Source organism: Rhincodon typus, chromosome 22, assembly GCF_021869965.1.
Source record: "Rhincodon typus isolate 14 chromosome 22, sRhiTyp1.1, whole genome shotgun sequence".
NCBI classification, from domain to species: Eukaryota; Metazoa; Chordata; class Chondrichthyes; order Orectolobiformes; family Rhincodontidae; genus Rhincodon; species Rhincodon typus.
In genome coordinates, this window is record NC_063353.1 from 7,998,889 (window position 1) to 8,022,689 (window position 23,801).

The 23,801-nt window shown below is 41.8% G+C and overlaps 1 protein-coding gene across 1 annotated transcript in view; it reads right to left on the reverse strand.

The window, feature by feature from the left end:
- The window catches only part of pde3a (phosphodiesterase 3A, cGMP-inhibited), a 453,119-nt gene that overhangs the window by 80,148 nt on the left and 349,170 nt on the right, over window positions 1–23,801 (reverse strand). Inside the window, exons 3-6 of the mRNA XM_048610478.1 lie at window positions 22,244–22,498; window positions 20,229–20,386; window positions 2,520–2,656; window positions 957–1,176 (exon numbers count right to left, since the gene is read on the reverse strand). Coding sequence (XP_048466435.1) covers window positions 957–1,176; window positions 2,520–2,656; window positions 20,229–20,386; window positions 22,244–22,498 — 770 coding nt within the window. The remainder of the gene's footprint in view (window positions 1–956; window positions 1,177–2,519; window positions 2,657–20,228; window positions 20,387–22,243; window positions 22,499–23,801) is intronic.

Sequence of the window (23,801 nt, forward strand, 5' to 3'; positions counted from 1 at the left end):
CACCCGAAGGTTGCAGGAACAGCAACTCATATTCCGCTTGGGAACCCTGCAGCCCAATGGTATCAATGTGGATTTCACAAGTTTCAAAATCTCCCCTCCCCCCACCGCATCCCAAAACCAGTCCAACTCGTCCCTGCCTCCCTAACCTGTTCTTCCTCCCACCTATCCCCTCCTCCCACCTCAAGCCGCACCTCCATCTCCTACCGACCAACCTCATCCCGCCCCCTTGACCTGTCCGTCCTCCCTGGACTGACCTATCCCCTTCCTAACTCCCTACCTACACTCACCTTTCCTGGCCCCATCCCCGCCTCTTCGACCTGTTTGTTTCCTCTCCACCTATCCTCTCCTCTATCCCTCTTCTATCCGCCTCCCACTCTCTCCCTATTTATTTCAAAACCCCCTTCCCCTCCCCCTTTTCTGATGAAGGGTCTAGGCCCGAAACGTCAGCCTCTCTGCTCCTATGATGCTGCTTGGCCTGCTGTGTTCATCCAGCCCTGCACCTTGTTGTCTCGGATTCTCCAGCATCTGCAGTTCCTACTATCTCTCCAGAACGTTACCTAGGTTTCTGCTCTAATAGCCCAGCGATAATGCCACTAGGCCTATCACCTCCCCTAGGGCGTTATCCTTCATGGTAGTACCTTGGCCAAACAAAGTCAACTTGTGAACTGATCAGCACCCTTTCCTCAGGCAGTATAAATCTCACTCCTTTTGAAATGTGATAGTCTGGCGTCTGTCAAGATGAGTACAAGATAAAGAGAGCTTCAATAGTGAGTCTCTTTTCTCAATAATGCTAATGATTTTTACTGAGGGGGCTGTTGGTTTGCCACTGCCCATTTTTACACTGTCAAACACGGACAAAACCTACCCCACCGTCCCTAAAAGTGTATGTCCATCTCCAAAGAGATCAGCAAATTAAATGTAACAGAAGACAGCAAAAATAATTCCAAACACCTTACCTGCTACACACCATGCAGCTACTCCTGTATTGCCCTGTGACATCTGGTGCACTCTGCGTGTACGTTAAGGGCTTATGTGGGTTCCGGCCTGGCTTAGTCAGGATATCTGCTGTGTCTGGAAATTCAACAGCTGAGGTTTTGCTCGTGGGACTACCGGCTGGAGTCCCCTGGATCGGTGAATGGCACGGAGAGTTGAGAGGTGTGATGTTTGAAGAGTAACCTAACAAAAGAGCATCCCGGTCAGATAATTCCGTACCAGCAGCAAGAATTACAACTAACCGAGGCAACAATAGTTATACCAACTTTTAATACAAGGGGTTAGAAGATTTTACGGTAATTGTATCAAAATTTTCAAGTTACCGAAAGGAACAGACCGTTTTCTTTTCAGTTGCTAACGGGATCTGGGCATCACTGGCAAGGCCAACATTGGTTGCCCATCCCAATTTTCACAAATTCAACCTCGGGATGTGGGCCTCACTGGCCAGACCGGCATAGATCACCCATCCCTATTTGCCCAGAGGGCAGGTAAGAGTCAACCACATTGCTGTGGAGTCACTTATAGGTAAGACAATGTAAGGATGACAGATTTCCTTCCCTAAAGGACATTAGTGAACTAGACGTGTTTGATCAACAGTTGATAATGGTTTCACAGTTGCTGTTAAATTAGCTTTCAATTCCAGCATTTTTTAAAATTCATTTCAAATTTAGATTCGATCCTATGTCCCCATGAAAACAGCCTGGAGTTCTGGTTACTAGGCCAACAACATTACTACCAGGCCACCGCTTCCCCAAGTGTCCTTGAACTGAATGGCTTGTAAGGCCGTTTCACATGACAGGAAATTGTCAACTATATTGTTATGTAGTCAACTAAGTAAGGGTGGGGGGTGGTGGGGGGGATGGGCTAGTGGTATTATCGCTGGACTGTTAATTCAGTGACCCAGCGTTGTTCTGCGGTTGTTTGAATCCTGACACAATAGATGGTGGAATGTAAATTCAATAAAAGAAAAATAAAAATCTGGAATGAAGAGTCAAATGATGACCATGAATCCATTGTCGATTGTCAGAAAAACCCATCTCATTCACTAAAGCCCTTTCGGGAAGGCATTTGCTATTCTTAACTGGTTTAGCTTACATGTGACTCCAGGCTCACAGCAACATGGTTGACTCTTAACTGCCCTCTTGGCAATTTGGGATGGACAAGTAACGCTGGCCTAGCTAGCGCATCCCATGAACAAACAAACAAAAGGTTTAGATTGGTGCATTTTCTTCCCTAGAGGGCAGTAACGCAGCAGGTGGACCAATGGCCATTAAGAAGACCAGATTTCAATTCCAGATTTATTCATGGAATTCAAATTCCACCAGCCACATTAATGGTATCCAAACTCATCACCCCAAAGCACTGGCCTGTATCTTTCAACGATGACAGCAATGACATTACCACAATGCCACCACTTCTCCTACATTAATTGAGAGAAACTAATTCATCTCACTGGGGAATACAGCACTTGAACTGAATTCTAAAAATATATACTAAGAGAATAAAAATAAATAGTTTCTTTTTACCTTGCCGCAATTGCCTTTTAGCGTTTACGTGATTATTTGTGGCAACAGCATAGGAGGCTGAGAATGATCTGCTTTTGGCAATGGTCATCAGAACTGAGGGAGAGCAACTGTTGTTCCAAGACTCTGTATTAAAAGAACTGAAACAAGCAAGGGACACGAGTGTTATCAAACACTGCTCGAGTTATGAGTTCAACTAACTGCTGAAGTTTCAAAATGAAATCATTTTCCATCATGTAGCGTCACCTTTACTACACTTGTTGAGTCAAATCATCCACTAAGCTGACAGCAAGTTTAATATTTCAGAACTCACAGCCTGTAGATGGTCCTGATAGTTGGTGGTTTGTAACATTATAGAGATAATGGATAGAGTATTATTGTAAAGGAAACATAATTAAAATGCTGGACTTTACAGATTGCCAGGACACCTGAAAGCTAAAGGCAGTTTTGGAAGGTTATTCAGTGGTTAGCACTGCTGCCTCACAGCGCCAGGGACCTGGGTTCAATTCCACCCTTGAGCAACTGTCTGTGTGGAGTTTTCACATTCCGCTCTGTGTCTGCGTGTGTTTCCTCTGGGTGCTCTGGTTTCCTCCCACAGTCCAAGGATGTGCTGGATGGGTCGATCAGCCATGCTAAATAGCCGATAGTGTCCAAAGATGTGTAGGCTAGGTGGGTTAGCCATGGGAAATGCAGGGTTAGGGTAGTGGGATGGGTGTGGATGGGGCAGTCTTTGGAGGGTCAGTGTGGACTCAATGGGCCAAATAGCCTGTTTCCACAATGTAGGGATTCTATGTATTTTTAATAAAGTCAGAAGTCAAAATTGTGACAGAGTAGGTAAGGAGAAATAGTTCCAAATCATAAAAGGATTGAGAACAAGGGAGCACAGATTTAAAGTATTTGATAAAAGAAACAAAAAAGTGATATGAGGAAGATATTTTTAACAGGGCGGAAGACATTGCCTGAGAGGTTCAGCTTCAATTGAGGCATTCAAAAAGGAATGGGACTGTTACTTGAATCTAGACACAGTGCAAGATTGTGGGAAGGCTGCAGAAGAATGAGTATTATGTGAAATGCTCAATGAAACAAGCCAGCGTGTGCACAATGGGCCGAACGGTTTCCTGCTGCACTGAAACATTCCTGTGAATCTGAGATGTTCAGTGGAAGAGGTTTTTAACTTCAGTATGGACCTCATGTGACTTGAAGCTCACTGGAAGAAGTTAGGCAAAAGACAGCTCAACACATCTGCTCAATCAGCAGAGTAGGATACAAACCTCATCATTGTGTGGATGATTGCTGTAGCTTAAACTCAAAGTGAATCTTGTGAAGTTTAAGATTGCCTAATTTGCAACTAGTGGGAGAATTTACAGTCAGCCACACAGTGTCGCACTTCTAAAGCAGAAGTCACACGACACCAGGTGAAGTCACCTGATGAAGGAGCAGCATCTCAAAAGCTTGTGATTTCAAAATAAACCTGTTGGACAATAACCTGGTGTCGTGTGACTTTTGACCTTGTCCAACAGTGGCACCTCCACATCATCATTCAAAAGAAAGTAATCAGGAAGTATCGGAATTGTCTAACAAGGGTCTGAAATCTCCAAAGTCAAGGGACCGTATACAAAGGTTTTACCCGAGAATAACCAGAACTGTGGAAAATTCTCCACAGGACTGTGGGATACTTAAGGGTGGTCCCTAGAGAAGTTTGTTCTACCATGAAGACTGATAATTCTTCCAAGATAATTTGGGAGGAAGCATGCAGCAAACAAAAGTACATAACATACATAGTACAAAATAGATTACTAAATCATTAATGCTCACTTTAAGTCTTTTGTATATCAAAAAGTTTGCTTTATGTAAAAGGAACTTGGTATGCATTCTTGGTAATAAGATTTCTTCTAATCCCTAACTAATTTAAAACTAGGAGAGGCAATAAATATACATGATGCTGGCTGATATCTTTTGTGACTAGACCTGTTAATGGCCTATGTCATTCTATAACAAGAGAATTTTTAAATTTGAAATCGCAAACGTCCTGATTCTCAAGTATGTTCTTTAAGTGAATCAAAGCTGTGATGGACACAATTCTTGCTGAAGAACTGGTTTATAACTTACAAACAGGTACTTACACTGTAGACAAACTTCCTTCAGCTAAAACATGAAGTTTGTCATTTGGTAGCATACGACTTGAGTATTGCTATGAAAGGCACATTTTGATGAAGCTTTTTGACTTGCATTTGTCAGGATAATTCTCAAGGAATGTCAACGTAAAGGGAAAACAAACTTCTTACTGTACGAGAGGAGGGTACTAACTGCATGACAAATGGACTCTGAATGGTGAGGCATTACCTTGGAGCATTCACCAGTTAGATGATGACTGGCAATTAACTGCCGATCTTTGTTTAAATGTTAAACCAGGCAAGCAGACTCTGATTGGTCAAGACATTGCCAGACAAATGAACCACAGAATGATTGTTACCCAGTTTGTTGAGTTGACAGAGACACTGCATGTGCATATATAACAGTGTAAAGAAGAGGGCCCTGTATATTCATATATGTAACGTCCTCTACAATAAGAGCAACTCCTGCAAGTCCAAGTGACAATCCTACTTTGGTTGTCAGTGAAATTCTTCACACACTCAGGACTGTTTAGCAAATGCTGTCCAATTGTGGAATCACATATAATGTTGGACGCTGATTTTTGGGTTTTGCAAGTACCAGCTGATTGGGTACAGTCAGAATCTTGCCTGTTGCAAACAGCTGAAGAGGCATGCTTTCTGTAACAATCCATCAATATTTTACAGCCTTCATACCGCGCATCACAACCAGCACTGACATTCCTGTATCACATTGCTCATTTGTTGCCAGCATCCTGTATACCACTCGTGTTGCTCCTGCATTGTGACAGGGTGAAACAGCTAGCTTCAGCTGTAGCTCAAACATTTGAGACAACTTATCTTGCCAGGGTAATCTGAACTTTTTTTAGATTCCCTACACAGTGTGGAAGAAGACCATTCAGCCCATCATGTCCACACTGACCCTCTGAACAGCATCTCACCCAGATCCACACTAGCAACTTATCTCTGTAACCCTGCATTTCCCATGGCTAATCCATCTTGCCTGCACACCCCTGGACTCTATTGTCAATTTAACATGGCCAATCCACCTAACCTGTACATCTATGGACTGTGGGAGGACACCAGAGCACCCGGAGGAAACCCCACGCAGACACAGTCAGAATGGGCAAACTCCATACAGACAGTCAACCGAGAGTGGAATCAAACCTGGGTCTCTGGTGCCGTCAGGCATCAATGCTAACCACTGAGAGTCACCATGCCACCCTCAGGAAATTTATTGGAAACACATTTTGCATGAACCCAGCCTAAGGCTGGCACTCATCAATAAAACAACAACCAATTTAGGAACGTCTGTCGAACTCGCAGTATGGTGTACTTGTGTGTACAGGAAGATACATATTTTAATGTACACAGCCCTGTTCTTTGAAGACAGGCAGAAGATGGACACTACTATGCCTGCTTCAACTCAATAAAATAGGTGATAACCATTCTCTGGTTCATTTCTCACGGCAATGCTTTGAACAATCAGAATCAACTTGTCTGCTTTAAAACATAAACAAAGCTTGGCAGTTAACTGTCAATCATCATTGTGGATTTACTCTCCCTGATAATGTCTCTATATGTAAGATTCCACTTGCCAACCAATTACCACTCTCCTCTCACATGTAAATATTGTATTTCTTTTACTTTTGTGTTCTTGCAAATTGTCCTGTTGCGTGCAAGATGAAAAGTTTCAACAGAATGTGTCCTTTGTGAGCAATACTCAACAAAAAGACATGAGGGGCAAATTTTTTACACAGAGGGTGGGTCATGTGTGGAATGAACTTCCTGAGGAATTGATGGACGTGGGCACAATTGCAATGTTTAAAAGACAAGTGCATGAATAGGAAAGGTTTGGAGGGATATGGGCCAGGACCGGGCAGGTGGGACTAGTTTAGTTTGGGATTATGTTTGGCATGGACTGGTTGGACTTGAAGGGTCTGTTTTCATGCTGTATGACTCATTGTGAACTGATAAGAATTAACAAATAAAGGTCCCCCAAACCTGTACTTATTTTGCAACTAAATTCTGCGTGATGGCAATGTTAGCACTCTGTTTCATTTAATACTCCCAGATACTCCCAGAAAAGGAGCAATGTGCTCCTTTGAGAACACTTTACACATAGGAGGAGAGAACAGCGAAAGGAGACCAGAACTTAAGACAGCAAGAGGGGAAATGAAAAACTGTAGCTGCATAAGGGCTTCAAGGAAACAAAACAGATTAACCAAGTGATTTTGCACGTAGAGTTCCAGAAGACTGGATGCGTGAATAATCAGCCTCTGATGTTGCAGTATAGAAAACTGAGAGCTGGAGGGGGAGGAGAGGGTATGTGGAACATGAAACAACCTTGGGTGAACTGGCTCGTTCTCAGCTCACAGGGCGGCTAAGCATGTGGTTAGAGTCGGAACATCCTGTACTGTGACTGACTGAGCTGTTCCTATTCATCGATAACATGCCAGTTTCTCACTGGACGTGCCCAGATTTCTTACTGTTTCAGATCAGAAATCATGTCTCGAGATCACCAGGCTCAGAGCTTCTGTTTCCCTCCCTCAGTTTGTCCACCAGCTACAAATCACCTGTCAGTGTTTTCAAGAAAGGCAAACATTCCCCGCAGCATGTCTGCTCCCCGAAGCACTTAAAAATGAAGGGTTGTCAGCTCAGATTTGACACAAAATTCATCTGATTTATGGTAATGCCTTCTTTGTTTGCCTCTGTCCCCTTCTCAACTTATATAGATAAGATCTTTGTAATGAATTATCCTCACTTAAATGAAAAGCATTGTCAGCTCTGTTATGAAGAAATGAGAAATACACACCGTCTAACATGCAAATTACACAGGTATAGCCTTTACAACACCGAGCAAGCAGCAGGAGATTTCACCGGATGAGGTGATAATGCATTTCATCACATGACTAGCGTCCCACTCTTGCAGTAGGGAGTTACACAGGTAAACAGTGATGAAAAACTATGATCCCATCAATCAGTCTTTCATCCCTTGCAGATGGGAAATGACCCTGGGCAGAGACGCAAGGGGTGGGCCCCTTAATGATGATATTCAGGGTTGCAAGGCAAGAGGATCAAAGGTCATCAGGCATAGATGGGAATATGGAATTTGGAACCAAACAAATCAGCCATGAGTGTGCAGTAACTCCTTGGGTCGACCACAGCCAAATTCATTATAAAAAGCCTTCAAATTATAATGATAGACAGCGTCAGAAAGTTGCTCTATAATTATATGAATCCCACTACCCAGCTGGCCCTCAACAATAATTTGCATTTATAAGAACCAATAACATAGAAAGGAAATTCTAAGATGCCTCACTGGGACACAACCTGGGAGGAGGTGGCCTTAAAGGAGGAGTTGGAGGAGGCGAGGTTGAGGGACATGCAGTTGTAAAGATAAAGACACTGTAGGCAGGCAACTGTAGGATTAATTTTAAATTGCTTGTCTTCAGAATTGGCACAGACAAGATGGGCTAAATTATCACTTTCTATTTGTATAGTTCTGAAAAGCCACTTCTTTCAAGTTGCCTCTGGACCCAGTTGTAAATTTACTGTACTCAGATACATAATCAAGAATAGCCACTATTCCTAACCAGAATGAAAGTTTAACAGGCAGTCAAACAGGCTATCATGATTAATATCTTACGTACAGTTAAGATAACAAAACATTTAGTCATAATTACAGCAAGAAAGGTTATTCTTCAGAATGAAAATGACCAAGTTTGACTTAATTGCACTAATTTCTACATCATGTAGATTCTAATGCAGGCTCAGAGTTGAAACATTTTTCTTTGATTGGCATTAGTTTGATACAGGTCTAAGTGCACATTAATCCAGCTCTATTCAATAGAGTTATGTATTGTAACAATAGCTTGAAGATGGTCCATCTTCCCACCAACACTAGATATTCTCTTCCATGAAAACTGCTACAATAATAGAGAATTGAAAAACCAGACTGTTTAAGTCAGTTTGAATGGAGCAGTGGGATCAGGCCAGAAGCTGTCAAAACAGCAGCAATTTGCTTTATTCTAACTAATTCAATCATTTTTCATAAAACACTAGTCTTTTTTGGGACTTGCAGTAAATGCATAAATTAATTTATCTGAAAATACAACGACAGTTTACAGAGTAGTTGAAATTTATCGTTCTAACTGACACCCAACCTTAATGAATTTTTAAGAAGCAGTGCAGTTATTTCCTTCAAACTTTTGCATTCAGTAATTAAGTTTAATTCTTGATTGATGCATTGATACAAAATGGATCAACCACTGATTCAAATAAATGATTCCTGCCCCTCTCAGCACAGCTTATATATATGCCTGGCCACTGTGTTCAATACAGTAGAAGTGGATAGATGAAAGAATGGAAATAGGATATTGTAAAGACGGGTATTTATTTACCCTAAAACAATTTACAAGATTAATTAGTAATCGCTTACATTTTCCACTCTATCTTCAACACTATTCACATTAGTTCAATAAAGAAAGAACAAACTTGCATGTCACATAGGACCTTTTCCAGCCCGAGAACATCTCACAGAGCTTTGCAATTAACTTGGCAATTTAGAAGTTGATGTGGCAGTCAATTTACACATTGTTGGATTACACAAACAGCAGTGTGACAATGGCAAGATAATCTGTTTTTCGTTATGATGGCAGAGGAGTAAGTACTGGATGGGACACTAGGAAAGCTATCCTGCTCTTCATTTATCAATGCTACAGGATGTTTTACATCTCAATGAGACAGCAAACAGGTTTTGACATATCACCTGAAAGATAGCATGTCTGATGGTGCAGCACACTCTCAGTACTGTAGTGAACAAAGCTTTGTGCTGAATCTCTAAAGTGTTCTGATTAGGAGACAGGACTTGACAGAATACATAGAGGTAGGTCGCTTCCCTTGGCTGGTGGCTGTACAACCAGGGGGACAGAGTTTGAAATGATGTGCCCCTTATCCTGAGATTGAAAGGAGAATGAATTTCTTCACACAGGCGGTCATGAATCTTTGGAATTCTCCACCTGAGAGGGCTGTGGAATCATTCATCAGTGTTAAGACAGAAATTAGCATGTTTCTGAAGACAAATGAAATCAAGGAATGTGGTGCTATTGTGGAAAACGGCATCGTGGAGATAATCAGCCAGTTTCTAGAATTATGGGATAGGCTCAATAGGTTGGAAGATCTACTCCAGTTACTGTGTTCCTGATTTCTTAATTACCGAATACCAAATATCAAATTCTTTCCACTTTGGTACTAAGTGCACACACAGGAACAACGCTCGTTGCTGACTTAAGAAAATGCTGCTCACACATTCAGAGGTTTTGTGAATATTGCTTTTCTTGTTTCAAATACTATTTCAAATTAGGATGGCACTTTAAGGGGATTGTGATGTTTAGTAACTGGGCAGATATCGGGCAGACTCATCAACCAATCAGAATGAAGATTTCTCACAGACAGCAAAGCAGGAATTAATAAACAGGGAATGTAATTCAGACCTCAATCACTGTAATACGAACAAATGAAAGATTGAAATGTAAACATTGGATCAAGGGAGAAGCAAATATCAAAACAATCTTTGAGAAATAAACTTTTTTTTAAGTTCAGCAATTTTTAAACATTCTTCTGTGAAATAAACAACACTTTTAACAGAACCCTTTTCTTCAGCACCAGAGAAATTGATCAGCAGCACTTATGACTTAGAAGACCATTCAAAAGTCAATTACACTTGATTAAACACAGCTTAAGTTTTTCATTGATTTTCACACCATTAATGTCAAACGCGGTTAGGTTCATGTCAAATCACTAATTCTGCACTGATCCGTCTGTGAACATCACTACAGTAAACTCTGTGGAGGAACAGTGTATATCTGACATCTTCTGTGTTTAACAGTTCATGTGCAGAGATCAGAAATTGCTGTCAATTTTGCATGTTAATAATCATCAGCATTGGCACTTTCCCCAACATTACTACCCCAAATTATGGGCTTTTAATCAGATGTGTGATAGTTTTCTGTTGGAGAAAAGCAGCTCAAAGATAATCAAAGTGATTTTCAACAATACTCTTTGTACATTAATTCTTTGCTGCCTTAACTAAGACTATAAGCATGGAAACTACTAGTAGTTAACCATGGAGCTAAACACAGTCTGAATAATGACAATTTAAGTGTTCAAATCCCAGCATGACAAATTATGAAACTGAATTTAATAACTCTGCTAACTTTGAAGCTAGGAACAGGAATTTACTGAATTGAAGACAGCAAAGTGGTTCACAAATATTCTTCAGGGAATACTTTTTGTCAGTCATCCTGCTCTGATCTACATGTGCCTGCAGTCCCACATCAACTAGTGGTGGCCAATAACTAGACTCTAGCCACTGCTGTCTGCATCCAAAGGAATAATAATAAAAAATATACTTGGAAAGAAGTCAGATGTTTGTTTTGACTGATGCAGAATTCATTGACCAAAGGGCCTCTTACTTTACTGTAGAACTCTATCATTTTATAAATCTATAAAGTTAATAAAATTCTTATTTAAAGAAGTTCAGTTTATTGCTCACTACAATTGCATGTGTGTTGTATATCAACGCATACAGTGTGACAAACTTGCGTTTTTGATTGACTCTGTTAGTGAGACACAATTAATTTTACTGCTCTCAGCGGATTTTATGCAATAGTGACTTGCAGTTCTGATTAAAGATGCTTATATTTTGTGATTTGGATTTCAAAATAGAGGCAGATGAATGTGGGTCAGTTCTGAGCAGTTTTTTTTTGAAACAGACTGGAAGGGAATTTGGAATTGTGACATAAATACAGCACAAAATTCAAGAAAGCAGGTGACTGCAGTGAAGAAAATTTCTGCAGTCTTAATGGATGGAATGTTTATATTCCTGAACTTAACAACAAACTACAAAAATCATCAGTTCAGTTTTCACTTTAGAATAGATGGTTCAAGGTGTCAGTTCATGAGAATCAGCAGTTCAGTCCAGAAGGGAGATTAGTTTCTCTTAGTAGAGAAATCAAGCTTTTAGTTCAGAGGAATCAGTCACCCTAAGCAAGGCGTTTTAGTTGATGGGGTTTCTAAATTGGAAGTATTTGGACAGAAATACTCTTAGCACCGAACCAGTTCAGACCAGTAAAACTGTAAAAGGTTCACCCCGGTGGAATTGGGAAAGAATTGCAGAACTAGCTCTGCAGCCCAGGGAAAAGAAATTAGAAGGAATTGGACAATCAAAAACTGAAACCGTCGATGCAGGAGTGGAATTTCTGAGGAATCGCGTATCTATAAATGGACCTCCCCGCAATAACAACCAAAACAGAATCCCCCTTGTCCTCATGTACCACCCCACCAACCTCTGGATCCAACGCATCATCCTCCGACACTTCCGCCATCTGCAATCCGACCCCACCACCAAAGACATTTTTCCCTTCCCACCCTTATCTGCTTTCCGGAGGGACCACTCTCTCCGGGACTCCCTTGTCTGCTCCACACTCCCCTCCAGCCCCACCTCACCCGGCACTTTTCCCTGCAACCGCAGGAAGTGCTACACCTGCCCCTACACCTCCCCCCTCACCCCCATCACAGGCCCCAAGAAGACTTTCCACATCAAGCAGATGTTCACCTGCACATCTGCTAATGTGGTATACTGCATCCGCTGTACCCGTTGTGGCCTCCTCTACATCGGGGAAACCAAACGGAGGCTTGGGGATCGCTTCGCAGAACACCTACGCTCGGTTCGCACTAAACAACTGCACCTCCCAGTCGCGAGCCATTTCAACTCCCCCTCCCATTCCGCAGACGACATGTCCATCCTGGGCCTCCTGCACTGCCACAACGATGCTATCTGAAGGTTGCAGGAACAACAACTCATAATCCGCTTGGGAACCCTGCAGCCCAATGGTATCAATGTGGATTTCACAAGTTTCAAAATCTCCCCTCCCCCTACCGCATCCCAGAACCAGCCCAGCTCGTCCCCACCTCCCTAACCTGTCCTTCCTCCCAACTATCCCTTCCTCCCACCTCAAGCCCCACCCCCATCTCCTACCTACCAACCTCATCCCACCCCTTGACCTGTCCGTCCTCCCTGGACCGACCTATCTCCTCCCTACCTCCCCACCTACACTCACCTTTACTGGCTCCATCCCCGCCTCTTTGACCTGTCTGTCTCCTCTCCACCTATCTTCTCCTCTATCCATCTTCTATCCGCCTCCCCCCTTCTCCCTATTTATTTCAGAACTCCCTTCCCCTCCCCCATTTCTGAAGAAGGGTCGAGGCCCGAAACGTCAGCCTCTCTGCTCCTCTGATGCTGCTTGGCCTGCTGTGTTCATCCAGCTCTACACCTTGTTATCTTAGGTTGAAACTTTGTTTGTGTTACAATCTTTCTAGCTGTCTTTAGACAGATGTCTTTTCCTTCTTTTGCGTAAGGAACTTATGTTCTGCAGTTGAAGAACATCTACAGCCTCATGCGAATACGCTTCAGTCACTAACCATCATGGGGAACCAGCTGCAAAAATCGAACATACGATCTATTTAGCCAAGAATCCTTCTGGGCTGCAACTTGTCAGTATTACTATCATGTGGAGAGCTGACACATTCACATAGCGCCTTTCATGTAGTAAAATGCCCAAGGTGCTTCACAGCAGCAATTTCAACTGAATTCAATGCTGAGCCACATCTGCATATGTCAGCACAGAAAACCAAAGCAGATGGAGATTTTAAGTAGCTTCTTAAAGGAAGAGAATGAGATGGAGAGAGGATGAGAGATCTAGGGAATTGACTGCATAACTTAATGTTCAATTAGCTGAAGGCAGTAGGATAAAGGGAAGTGGGGCTGCATAGAAGATCAGAATTGAAGGAATGCTGAGATCTTGGATGGCTGTAAGGCTGAAGAGGGTTACAGTTTACTCTCTATAAGCACCTCTTGTAACACTAATTCCTCAGTGTAGAAATTCTATGCAGTTCACATGCCACAATTAAAAATGTACTCTCAAACTCCAAGTATTACTTAGCAAAAATGCGGCAAAATTTGAGATGATTACTTAAGTCTTTTAAAACAGCCTTTATAAGAGTTTGCTTTTGGCATACCTTTTAGTATTTCTTTAGAAACCTGGCAAAAATTATGGCTATATGGTACAATTACAACATTTAAAAGGCATCTGGGTGCGTATATGAATAGGAAGGATTTAGAGGGATATGGGCCAGATGTTGGCAAATGGGAATAGATTAATTTGGGATATTTGGTCGGCATGGATGAGTTGGACCGAGGGTCTGTTCCTGTGCTATACATCTCTATGACTATGTATTATAAATCACTTTCTCGGTGACATCATGTCAAAAATTATATACATAGTGTGGGCTAAGCAAACAGACCACACACCTGAGTCCTGAAATTTAGCTTGAACAGTGGGTTGTGCCATAAGGTGTTATTAAATATGCTACTAGTTAAAAATATTACACTGTTCATCTGTGACAGCAGCAATATTCACTGAGGAATAGATCAGGAATTCCAAATTTGGAACATGCATCAACTCCTGCATCATCGATATAGACAGCTGGGGTTCATTACAGTGCTTCCCATTACATGACGGTGTGAAAGCAGACCAGACCATGGGAGGGCAGCCTGTGGTCGTGTTCACAATGCAGGGCTGCAGAACTGAAGGTCTTGAAATAAGAACTGACTCATCACTTGTCTAAAGTGTTTCAAAGGGAGGGCCAGAGCATAGCTGTGATTCACTTGCAAGTCTCACAATTTGTAACGTCTTCTGCTCTCGGAATATTAGTGAAGCGTGTGGCAAATTGAAATATAGAAAGCTTTGAAAGACAATCACGAACAAGAGAATCACTCCTGGGTTCAATAATGAACTGCTAATGTCACTGACACTGAAATGACAAGAGCTCCAAACAGTTTATAGAGAGATATTGATAGGTTAAGTAAGTGGGCAGGAAGTTGGCAAATGGAGTATAATGTGGGAAAATTTGAAATTGTTCACTTTGGGAGGAGGAACGAAACACAGAATATTATTTAAATGCAGAAAAACTGCAGAAAGCTGCAACACAAAGGGACCTGGGGAGACTTGTGCAAGAAACACAGAAAGCTAGCATATAGGTTCAGGAGGTAATCAGGAAGGTTAATGGAATGTTGGCCCTTATTTCAAGCGGGTTGGAGTGTAAGAGTTGGGAAGTCTTACTGTAACTGAACAAGTGCTGGTGGGCACATCTGGAGCACTGTGAGCAGCTTTTGATCTCTTATTTAAGGAAAGATATATTTTCATTGGAGGCAGGTCAGAGAAGGTCCACATGGGTGATTCCCCAGTATGGGGACTGTTTTATGAGCAAAGGTTAAACAGGAATTTACTCACTGGAATTTAAATGCAAAGAGGATATTTCCTCTCTTGTCAAGAGGAAGAAGGAGGCTTATGCAGAGATGAGGCGTGAAGGCTCAGTTAGGGCGCTTGAGAGTTACAAGTTAGCCAGGAAGGACCTAAAGAGAGAGCTAAGAAGAGCCAGGAGGGGACATGAGAAGTCTTTAGCAGGTAGGATCAAGGAAAACCCTAAAGCTTTCTATAGGTATGTCAGGAATAAAAGAATGACTAGAGTAAGATTGGGGCCGGTCAAGGACAGTAGTGGGAAGTTGTGCGTGGAGTCCGAAGAGATAGGAGAGGTGCTAAATGAATATTTTTCGTCAGTATTCATGCAGGAAAAAGACAATGTAGTCGAGGAGAATACTGAGATACAGTCTATTAGACTAGACGGGATTGAGGTTCATAAGGAGGAGGTGTTAGCAATTCTGGAAGGTGTGAAAATAGATAAGTCCCCTGGGCCGGATGGGATTTATCCTAGGATTCTCTGGGAAGCTAGAGAGGAGATTGCAGAGCCTTTGGCTTTGATCTTTATGTCGTCATTGTCTTCAGGAATAGTGCCAGAAGACTGGAGACTAGCAAATGTTGTCCCCTTGTTCAAGAAGGGGAGTAGAGACAACCCTGGTAATTATAGACCAGTGAGCCTTACTTCGGTTGTGGGTAAAGTGTTGGAAAGGATTATAAGAGACAGGATTTATAATCATCTAGAAAGGAATAATTTGACTAGGGATAGTCAACACGGTTTTGTGAAGGGTAGGTCTTGCCTCACAAACCTTATTGAGTTCTTCGAGAAGGTGACCAAACAAGTGGATGAGGTTAAAGCGGTTGATGTGGTGTATTTGGATTTCAGTAAAGCGTTTGATAAGGTTCCCCATGGTAGGCTATTGCAGAAAATACGGAGGCATGGGATTGAGGGTGATTTAGCGGTTTGGATCAGAAATTGGCTAGCTGTAAGAAGACAGCGGGTGGTGGTTGATGGGAAATGTTCATCCTGGAGTTCAGTTACTAGTGGTGTACCTCAAGGATCTGTTTTGGGGCCACTGCTGTTTGTCATTTTTATAAATGATCTGGATGAGGGCGTAGAAGGATGGGTTAGTAAATTTGCGGATGACACCAAAGTTGGTGGAGTTGTGGATAGTGCGGAAGGATGTTGCAGGTTACAGAGGGACATAGATAAGCTGCAGAGCTGGGCTGAGAGGTGGCAAATGGAGTTTAATGCGGAAAAGTGTGAGGTGATTCACTTTGGAAGGAGTAACAGGAATACAGAGTACTGGGCTAATGGTAAGATTCTTGGTAGTGTGGATGAGCAGAAAGATCTCGGTGTCCATGTGCATAGATCACTGAAAGTTGCCACCCAGGTTGATCGCGTTGTTAAGAAGGCGTACAGTATGCTAGGTTTTATTGGTAGAGGGATTGAGTTTCGGAGCCATGAGGTCATGTTGCAGTTGTACAAAACTCTGGTGCGGCCGCACTTGGAGTATTGCGTACAGTTCTGGTCACCGCATTATAGGAAGGATGTGGAAGCATTGGAAAGGGTGCAGAGGAGATTTACCAGGATGTTGCCTGGTATGGAGGGAAGGTCTTACGAGGAAAGGCTGAGGGTCTTGAGGCTGTTTTCGTTAGAGAGAAGAAGGTTAAGAGGTGACTTGATAGAGACATACAAGATGATCAGAGGATTAGATAGGGTGGACAGTGGGAGCCTTTATCCTCGGATGGCGATGGCTAGCACGAGGGGACATACCTTTAAATTGAGAGGTGATAGATATAGGACAGATGTCAGAGGTAGGTTCTTTACTCAGAGAGTAGTAAGGGCGTGGAATGCCCTGCCTGCAAAAATAGTAGGCTCGCCCACTTTAAGGGCATTTAAATGGTCATTGGATAAACATATGGATGATAATGGAATAGTTTAGGTTAGATGGGCTTCAGATTGGTTTCACAGGTTCACGCAACATCGAGGGCCGAAGGGCCTGTACTGCGCTGTAATGTTCTATGTTCTATGTTCTACGTTCTATGGGAGGGTCTAGGACCAGAGGCAGAGTCTCGGAATAAAGGAGCACCAATTTAAGACTGAAATGAGAAGGAATTTCTTCTCTTAGACAGTTGTCAGTCTTTTGAACTCCTTGCCACAGAAGGCTATGGAGGCAGAGTTCTTTTATATATTTGAGGCTGGGATAGATAGATTCTTGATCAGTCAGGGAATAAAGGATTTTGGGGGAAATACAGGAACATGGATATGCAGAATATCGGATCAGCCATTATTCTATTGAATGGTGGAGCAGGCTCAAGGGGTTGAATAGCCTACTCTTGTTCCTATTTCTTATGGTCTTATCTTTTTTTAAGTCTCCTTCCTTTTTCTAAAAAAAGAATTCAGCCACAAAATGCATTGCAGCAACTCATTGAGGCTCCTTCAACAGCACTTCCAAACCTATGACCTCTACCATCTATAACGTTGAACTCCATAAGCTTATTTACCCTACATCAATTTGCTCATGGCTCAGATAGTGATCAAAAGATGATCAACTTTGATGTTTTGCTTTCTAAATAGCCACAATTTGTTCATACACCCTCAGCAGCACTGCTTATGTTGTTGATACCTACATAGACCATGGACATATTCTACCATTGCAAATTCCTCCCCAGGCCAAAGTAGATGGCTAGCACAGAGTACGAAACAAAGCCATCTGGAATCTTGCTCTTAGCTACAGACAACGGTGTCTATACCACTGAATATACTGTCTATCACTGTCAGTACATTCCTATCAATTCCCCAACTTGAATGGCTTCTTTCAATATGATGCCATGGTCAATTCGCTCATCCATCCTACAGTCACCGCTTTCATCCATACAGGCTACAGGGACCTCAAACCATTCGGCCAATTGCAATGACAGAGGCTCCTCCCTTTCTACCTTTTGTGTCTCCTCATCTGCCTCTCTTGCAGTCACATCCGCCTGTACCAGACCTCTGGCCAAATCAGAAGAACCTAGACAAAAAGAGGTGTGACTGCCTTATGATACAAAGAATGCAGGTAACTTTCCACTTCTCTGACGCTTCGCTATGTTTGTGGTTCAGTTTCCAGTTTGTAAACTCTGAGCTAAAGCTCCTTGCAACCCAAGCACTTACTGTAGACTTGTTTGCCCTGGATGACACTGGGCATCCAGGCATTCTACATACTATAGTCACCAAACATCACTGGCCCCGACCATCTTTGTTGTTTCATAATTAAATAATAATTTTTTTCTTAATTAATTAATACATAAAATTAAACCTCTTTTCACTATCACTTACTATACTAATTCAAATCTTAGATATTCAACACTTCTTACCACTTATGACTCACATAAATAATAGAATGACTGGTTTTTTACTTCAGGTCTGCAACTATTTCTTAATTCATTACAAATTAGGTAATTAAGCATGGTTTAAAATATTTCTGCATTTTTATAAATTCCAGCACTTTAGACACATTCCCTAATAGTAATTACTCACCTACCAATCAACTATGGTTTTCCAGTGGTGCCATTGTTTGGTTTTACTGTTCAAACTCAGTACATGATCAGGTTCGCCTCATTCTGAAACTGCTTCTGCCACTTCTCCCACTGATTTAACTGGATGTGCCCACATCTCTTTGCGCTGTTTCCCATTCTGAAATGACTCACCTTTCTCCCACTAATTTAACTGGCTGTGCCCACATCTTCTTGCGCTGTTTCCCAGTCTGAAATTACTCACCCTTCTCCCATTGTTTTAACTGGCTTGGGTCAACCTCTCTACAAGCTGTTGCTCACCCTGTATTGAGTTTTGGGCACTACTCAATAGAATGTCTGTTTTGGCCATGGAGGAAATATAGTGTAGACTTGCTGGCATGAGTTTAACTGCGAAGAGAGATTACAAAAAAAAAATGAAGGTGCGGTGCTTAAAAGTTTAGAATATAAGGGGTGATTTGCTTACAGCTTTCAAGAGAGTGAGTGGAACTGATGGGTGGGTAGAGAGAGAAAATCTATTGCTGCTATTTGGGAAAATCTACCATGTGGGAACACAGGTTAAAAATTTACATCAGCCCTTTCAGGAATGAAGTTAGGAAAGAATGTTAGAAGTTTGACTCTATGTTGATGCCAACTTGAATTCTTTGATTGGCAGATTACTGAGAGGCAGAGCTATGGGGCAAACGCAGAATCACAGCACAAATCAGTAAAAATCTCAACACACAGTGAACAGGTTTGAGGGACTGTATGGGTGTTCCTACAGAAGTTCAGAGTGAAATTCATTTTCTTCCCTGAGCCACTTCCAATGCATCAATGACTTTTGGACCAAAAGTAGAGTTAACACAGAGAAAAAGAACTGAAGATCAGTCATATCGGACTCAAAACGTTAACTCAGTTTCTCTCTTCACAGATGCCGTCAGACCTGCTGAGATTCTCTAGCATTCTCTGTGTTTACTTCAGATTTCCAGCATCTGTAATATTTAGCTTTTATCACTTTTGTATGGCAAAACCAGAGAAAACCAAAATTTTGCTTCACCAGCAGGACCACATACTCATTCTAGGGGTCTCTGTTAAAGTAAACTGCCACCTACTGGATAGATTCTGAGAGGTGCACAGAACACTAAGCAGGAACTCAAAACACAAATGAATGAACGGGGTGGGATGAGCTGAAATGTTTGGGGGGAGCGCAGTGGGTAAAGCTGTTAATCTGACTGTGCCTGGATCCCACGGTCCCAGTGGCTGGAGGACAAGGATGAAGGTGTATTCCGGAAAGTACCCAACACATGGGCAAGCTGATACCACTCTGTCACTCTGCACATGGTTGAATCTTTAATCTTTAGGCACATTTGTTTAAATGTTTGGAGAGTTGGGAGCAGGGGTCGATCAGGGACTGTGGGATCAGGGATGGGGAGGACAGCATTGGTCCCTGATTATTTGCTTTTGTTGCCCAATGCCCCATGATGGTGACCCCGGTGACAGAAATCTGTGCAAGGAAAGAGATCACTTTACAAACACACTAAAGGTATTCCCAAGCTTTCCATGAGCTTTATTGGTGATTGTTTCAAACTTGGATGAAACCTTGAGTTGGGCACCGACTTAAACCATTGCCTCCTCCATTTTGCCAATGGCCAATCTTTATGTACACCATTTCCTGGGCACCGAGACTGAGGCAATACCTATCTGCATTAATACTCACTGGCTCCATCACTCACAAGGTTTAGTATCACAGAGGATCTTGCAAGTAAAGCTTATAAATCTGTGCCTACCTGCCTGATGGGACTTCGTGAGATGGCTTAACACTCCCGCTGCGGTCTCTCCTGACAGGCCCAGGCTCCATGGTGGGCAGGCCAGTAGCGGAAGTTGTAGTTGTCCATGTAGATGAAATCCTTCTCAATAGTCCTGGAGGAAGACTTCTCCTCAGTCGCTGAAGGGAGTAGAAGGATTGGGCTCAACAGAAATCAGCAGGACTTCAAAACATCGTGTGTGATCAATACAGTCTTGAGTTAATCCAGTTCATGGAGAGGTGGTGGTGTCATGCTAATGTTACTGGACTCGCCAACCAGAGAGCTGGACTAATGTTCTGGGGATATGGGTTCAAATTCTATGGCAGATGGTGAAATTCAGATTCAATACAAAGCCAGCCTAATGGCGATCATTGTCAATCATGATAAAAACCCATTCACTAATGTCTTTCAGGAAAGAGAATCCACTGTCTCTTACCTGGTCTAGCCTACATATGATTTCAAGCCCATAGCAATGTGTTTGACTCTTAACTGCCTTTGGAATGTTTTGGCAAAACACTTTGTTCAAGGGCAACTAGGGATGGGCAATAAATGCTGGCTGTGCTAACAATGCCCATATCACATGCACAAATTTTAAAAGAGAAGACCTTAAAGTAGAAATATTGAAGAACAATATGTCAGGCAATAATAATTATCGTTTGATGATTCTTTCAGAAAAATAGTTCTCTTTAAATAAATGCGTCTCTAACTGCTTGAAACAAAATAACAGTCATAAATCAAATATCACGAAAGCTGATTATTTTCATTCAACCTTAAAGCATAATAAATAAAGAAAAATGCAGCAATTTTGTAAATAGAATAAACAGCTGAATAAATCAAATTATATTGAAAGGTTCTTCAGTTTAACCAGGACTGTGATAAAGGGATTTTCATGTATTCATTAAATTTCCTATTATAAATCCACACATCTATCTGTCTGATTGTTTGATAACCGGCAATCTGGTTGAAGTCAATTGTTTTGAACAGAACTTTAATCAGACAAAATGGCTGACCTAAAAACAAAGTGGGAAATCTGTCTGAAGAAACTAAGATTCCATATGGTTAATTATCTCAAAGGAGCAAGTCAGTGAATTCCAATGACTTTGTTATATCTACTGACTTTTGCTGGTTCAGATCCATAAAACATTCACCCAAAAATACTGACGCACCAGTTATCTCTCTTGTGTGTGCAATCAATTGGACATGTAGCAAATTACAACATCTGCAATGCAACTTGTATAGATTCATATCGTTTAAAAACAATGATGTGCATACCAACTAATATCTCTGGTATCCTTTCAGTCCTCCGCTTGCAAAGTTCTATCCCAATCTCCCATCATAATCAAGAATTTAGATAGAATTTCCCACATTTTTTTCTAAGTGTGGAGGTGAGGGTGTTAGGTGGTAACTAACAGACCAGCCGACATTGGCTAGATGATTCACCCAATTGTCTGTCAGTCAGCTCGCTAAATGCGCTATCACAGACCTCGAAACTGGTGAACTGGGATACCAGAATCTGTTGGCCTATCAGTGAAGCTAGTGAGATGCACCCACAGCGGAATTTTCTTTGGTGGAATCTGGTGGAACAGGACCCTTCAGAACCCACAAGCAAGGTCTGGACTTCTGTTGTCCCTGGCACCCTGTCGTCCCTGGCTGTAAGGCCCAAATCAGGCCCCCTAACATGGTGCCAGCAGCCAGCAGATCTTCATCGCCTCCCACTGTCCAGCTCCAGAAATGGATGAGCTGTTCATTGACAGAACTCAAGGTCTAGAAAATTCTGACTCTTGACTCATAATCCCCTCATGGGATTGGCATCACTGCCGTTGAGCTATATCATAATTTTTCAATTTCCACATTATTACTGCTTTAAGCCTTCCACGTACGGGTCAAAAATGGATTTGTTAGACTGTAGAAGGAGAAACACAAGCACAAGCACATGGTGATTGTTGCGAACTAGCGACTGACATATTGTAAATGGAAGTTAACATCGCTTGGTGTACCTTTGGGATTGCGAGCTTCTCTCCCGGGCATTCTTCGGAGTCAGAACCAGCGTAGGACTCGCTGAATGACACTAATGGATTTATTCTGGGCTTGTGGATGGGCTGGAAGGTCAGTTGTGTGCTGAGGAGGTTGCTGACAGCCCTCAAGGAGGTACTGACATTGGGAGGCAGAGAAGGATCAGCCAGAAGGTCTGTAATTAGTCCATGGGCCTCACCCATCACAGCGATATCAACAGTGACACTGGTGCCTGTAGACTGAAAGAAAAATGAGGACCGTAAATACATCACTACACTAATAGTAGCCTAACAAGTTCTACCAAACTTTTACTAACCTTTCTTTCAATGAAATGCATAAACACTGTTTTTAATTCAGATGAATTTCCTATATCCAGTACATTACAAACTGCCTGTTTAATCTTCATTTAAATGAGTTAACTAATTCCACAATATGGAGTTAGGATGTTGCTTTCTCTCGATGATCCAGATGTTAACCAAGACGAATGATGATGAACTGTGGTACAATATAACCAGTCAGTTTTATCTCCCTTCAATGAGTTGCCATTTGAACTCAAGCTTAAACTATAGGTTACAACTAATTTCAAACAATACACCATAAATGAATTCATTTAGCTCTATAATTTGATCTCAAATTACATCACAGAATTTTCACTGTGTAGAAGGAGGCCATTTGGCCCATCATATCTGCACCATGTCTATTACCTTCAGCCAATATCCTGTCTTTTCCCCATATCCCTGAACACTATTTCTATTCAAATATTCATCCGATATTCTCTCAAACGCCTCAATCAAACTTCCTTCCACCACAGTAGACTCCAGGCCCCAACAGCTCGCTAAGTGAAAAACGTTTTTTCTCACGCCACTCTTGCTGTGTTTACACATCACTTTAAATCATTTGTCATTCTTATTCATACTTTGGTTCTCCTGAGAACATCTCCCTCTTGATGGTTCATTCTGCCTTCATCATTCGCTTTTCTTAATTCTCCATTCCAAGCTCTATTCAATCTTTCCTTCATTGTGCCAATGGGTCTCTTAATAATCATTGCTACATTATGTAAATTCCTCCAGACACTAGACAGCAATGTCTTTGGAGAAATCATCCCTAAATTATTATAATTTAACCATATGTTATTAGAGAACCCTGCCAACTGCATGAGGAAGAAATTCCTCTTCCAGGCAAATTTCCATAATTTGTGAAATTAATGAAGTCTGACTATCTTTGGCAATCAAGTGGCACATTTAAAAATAGATTTACATTGGGAGGCTAATTATACATTGCTTCTAAAAGCCTCAACAATCCAACACAGCTATTGGTCTTTTTAAAATGGTATCAGCTGTGTCTGAGATATTCGAAAGAAATTCTCACCGACCTATGGTAAAGTTAAGTTGCCGTGTTCCAATATAATGTTGCCTATTGCAACATTTTATAGACCAGACCAAATCCCCTCCAAATATATTAAAGAGATAGCCTAGACCCTAGCTTCTTTTTGTTTTAAAAGTAAATGCCAGTCATTGCTTTCCAGATGCAAATTGATTGGTC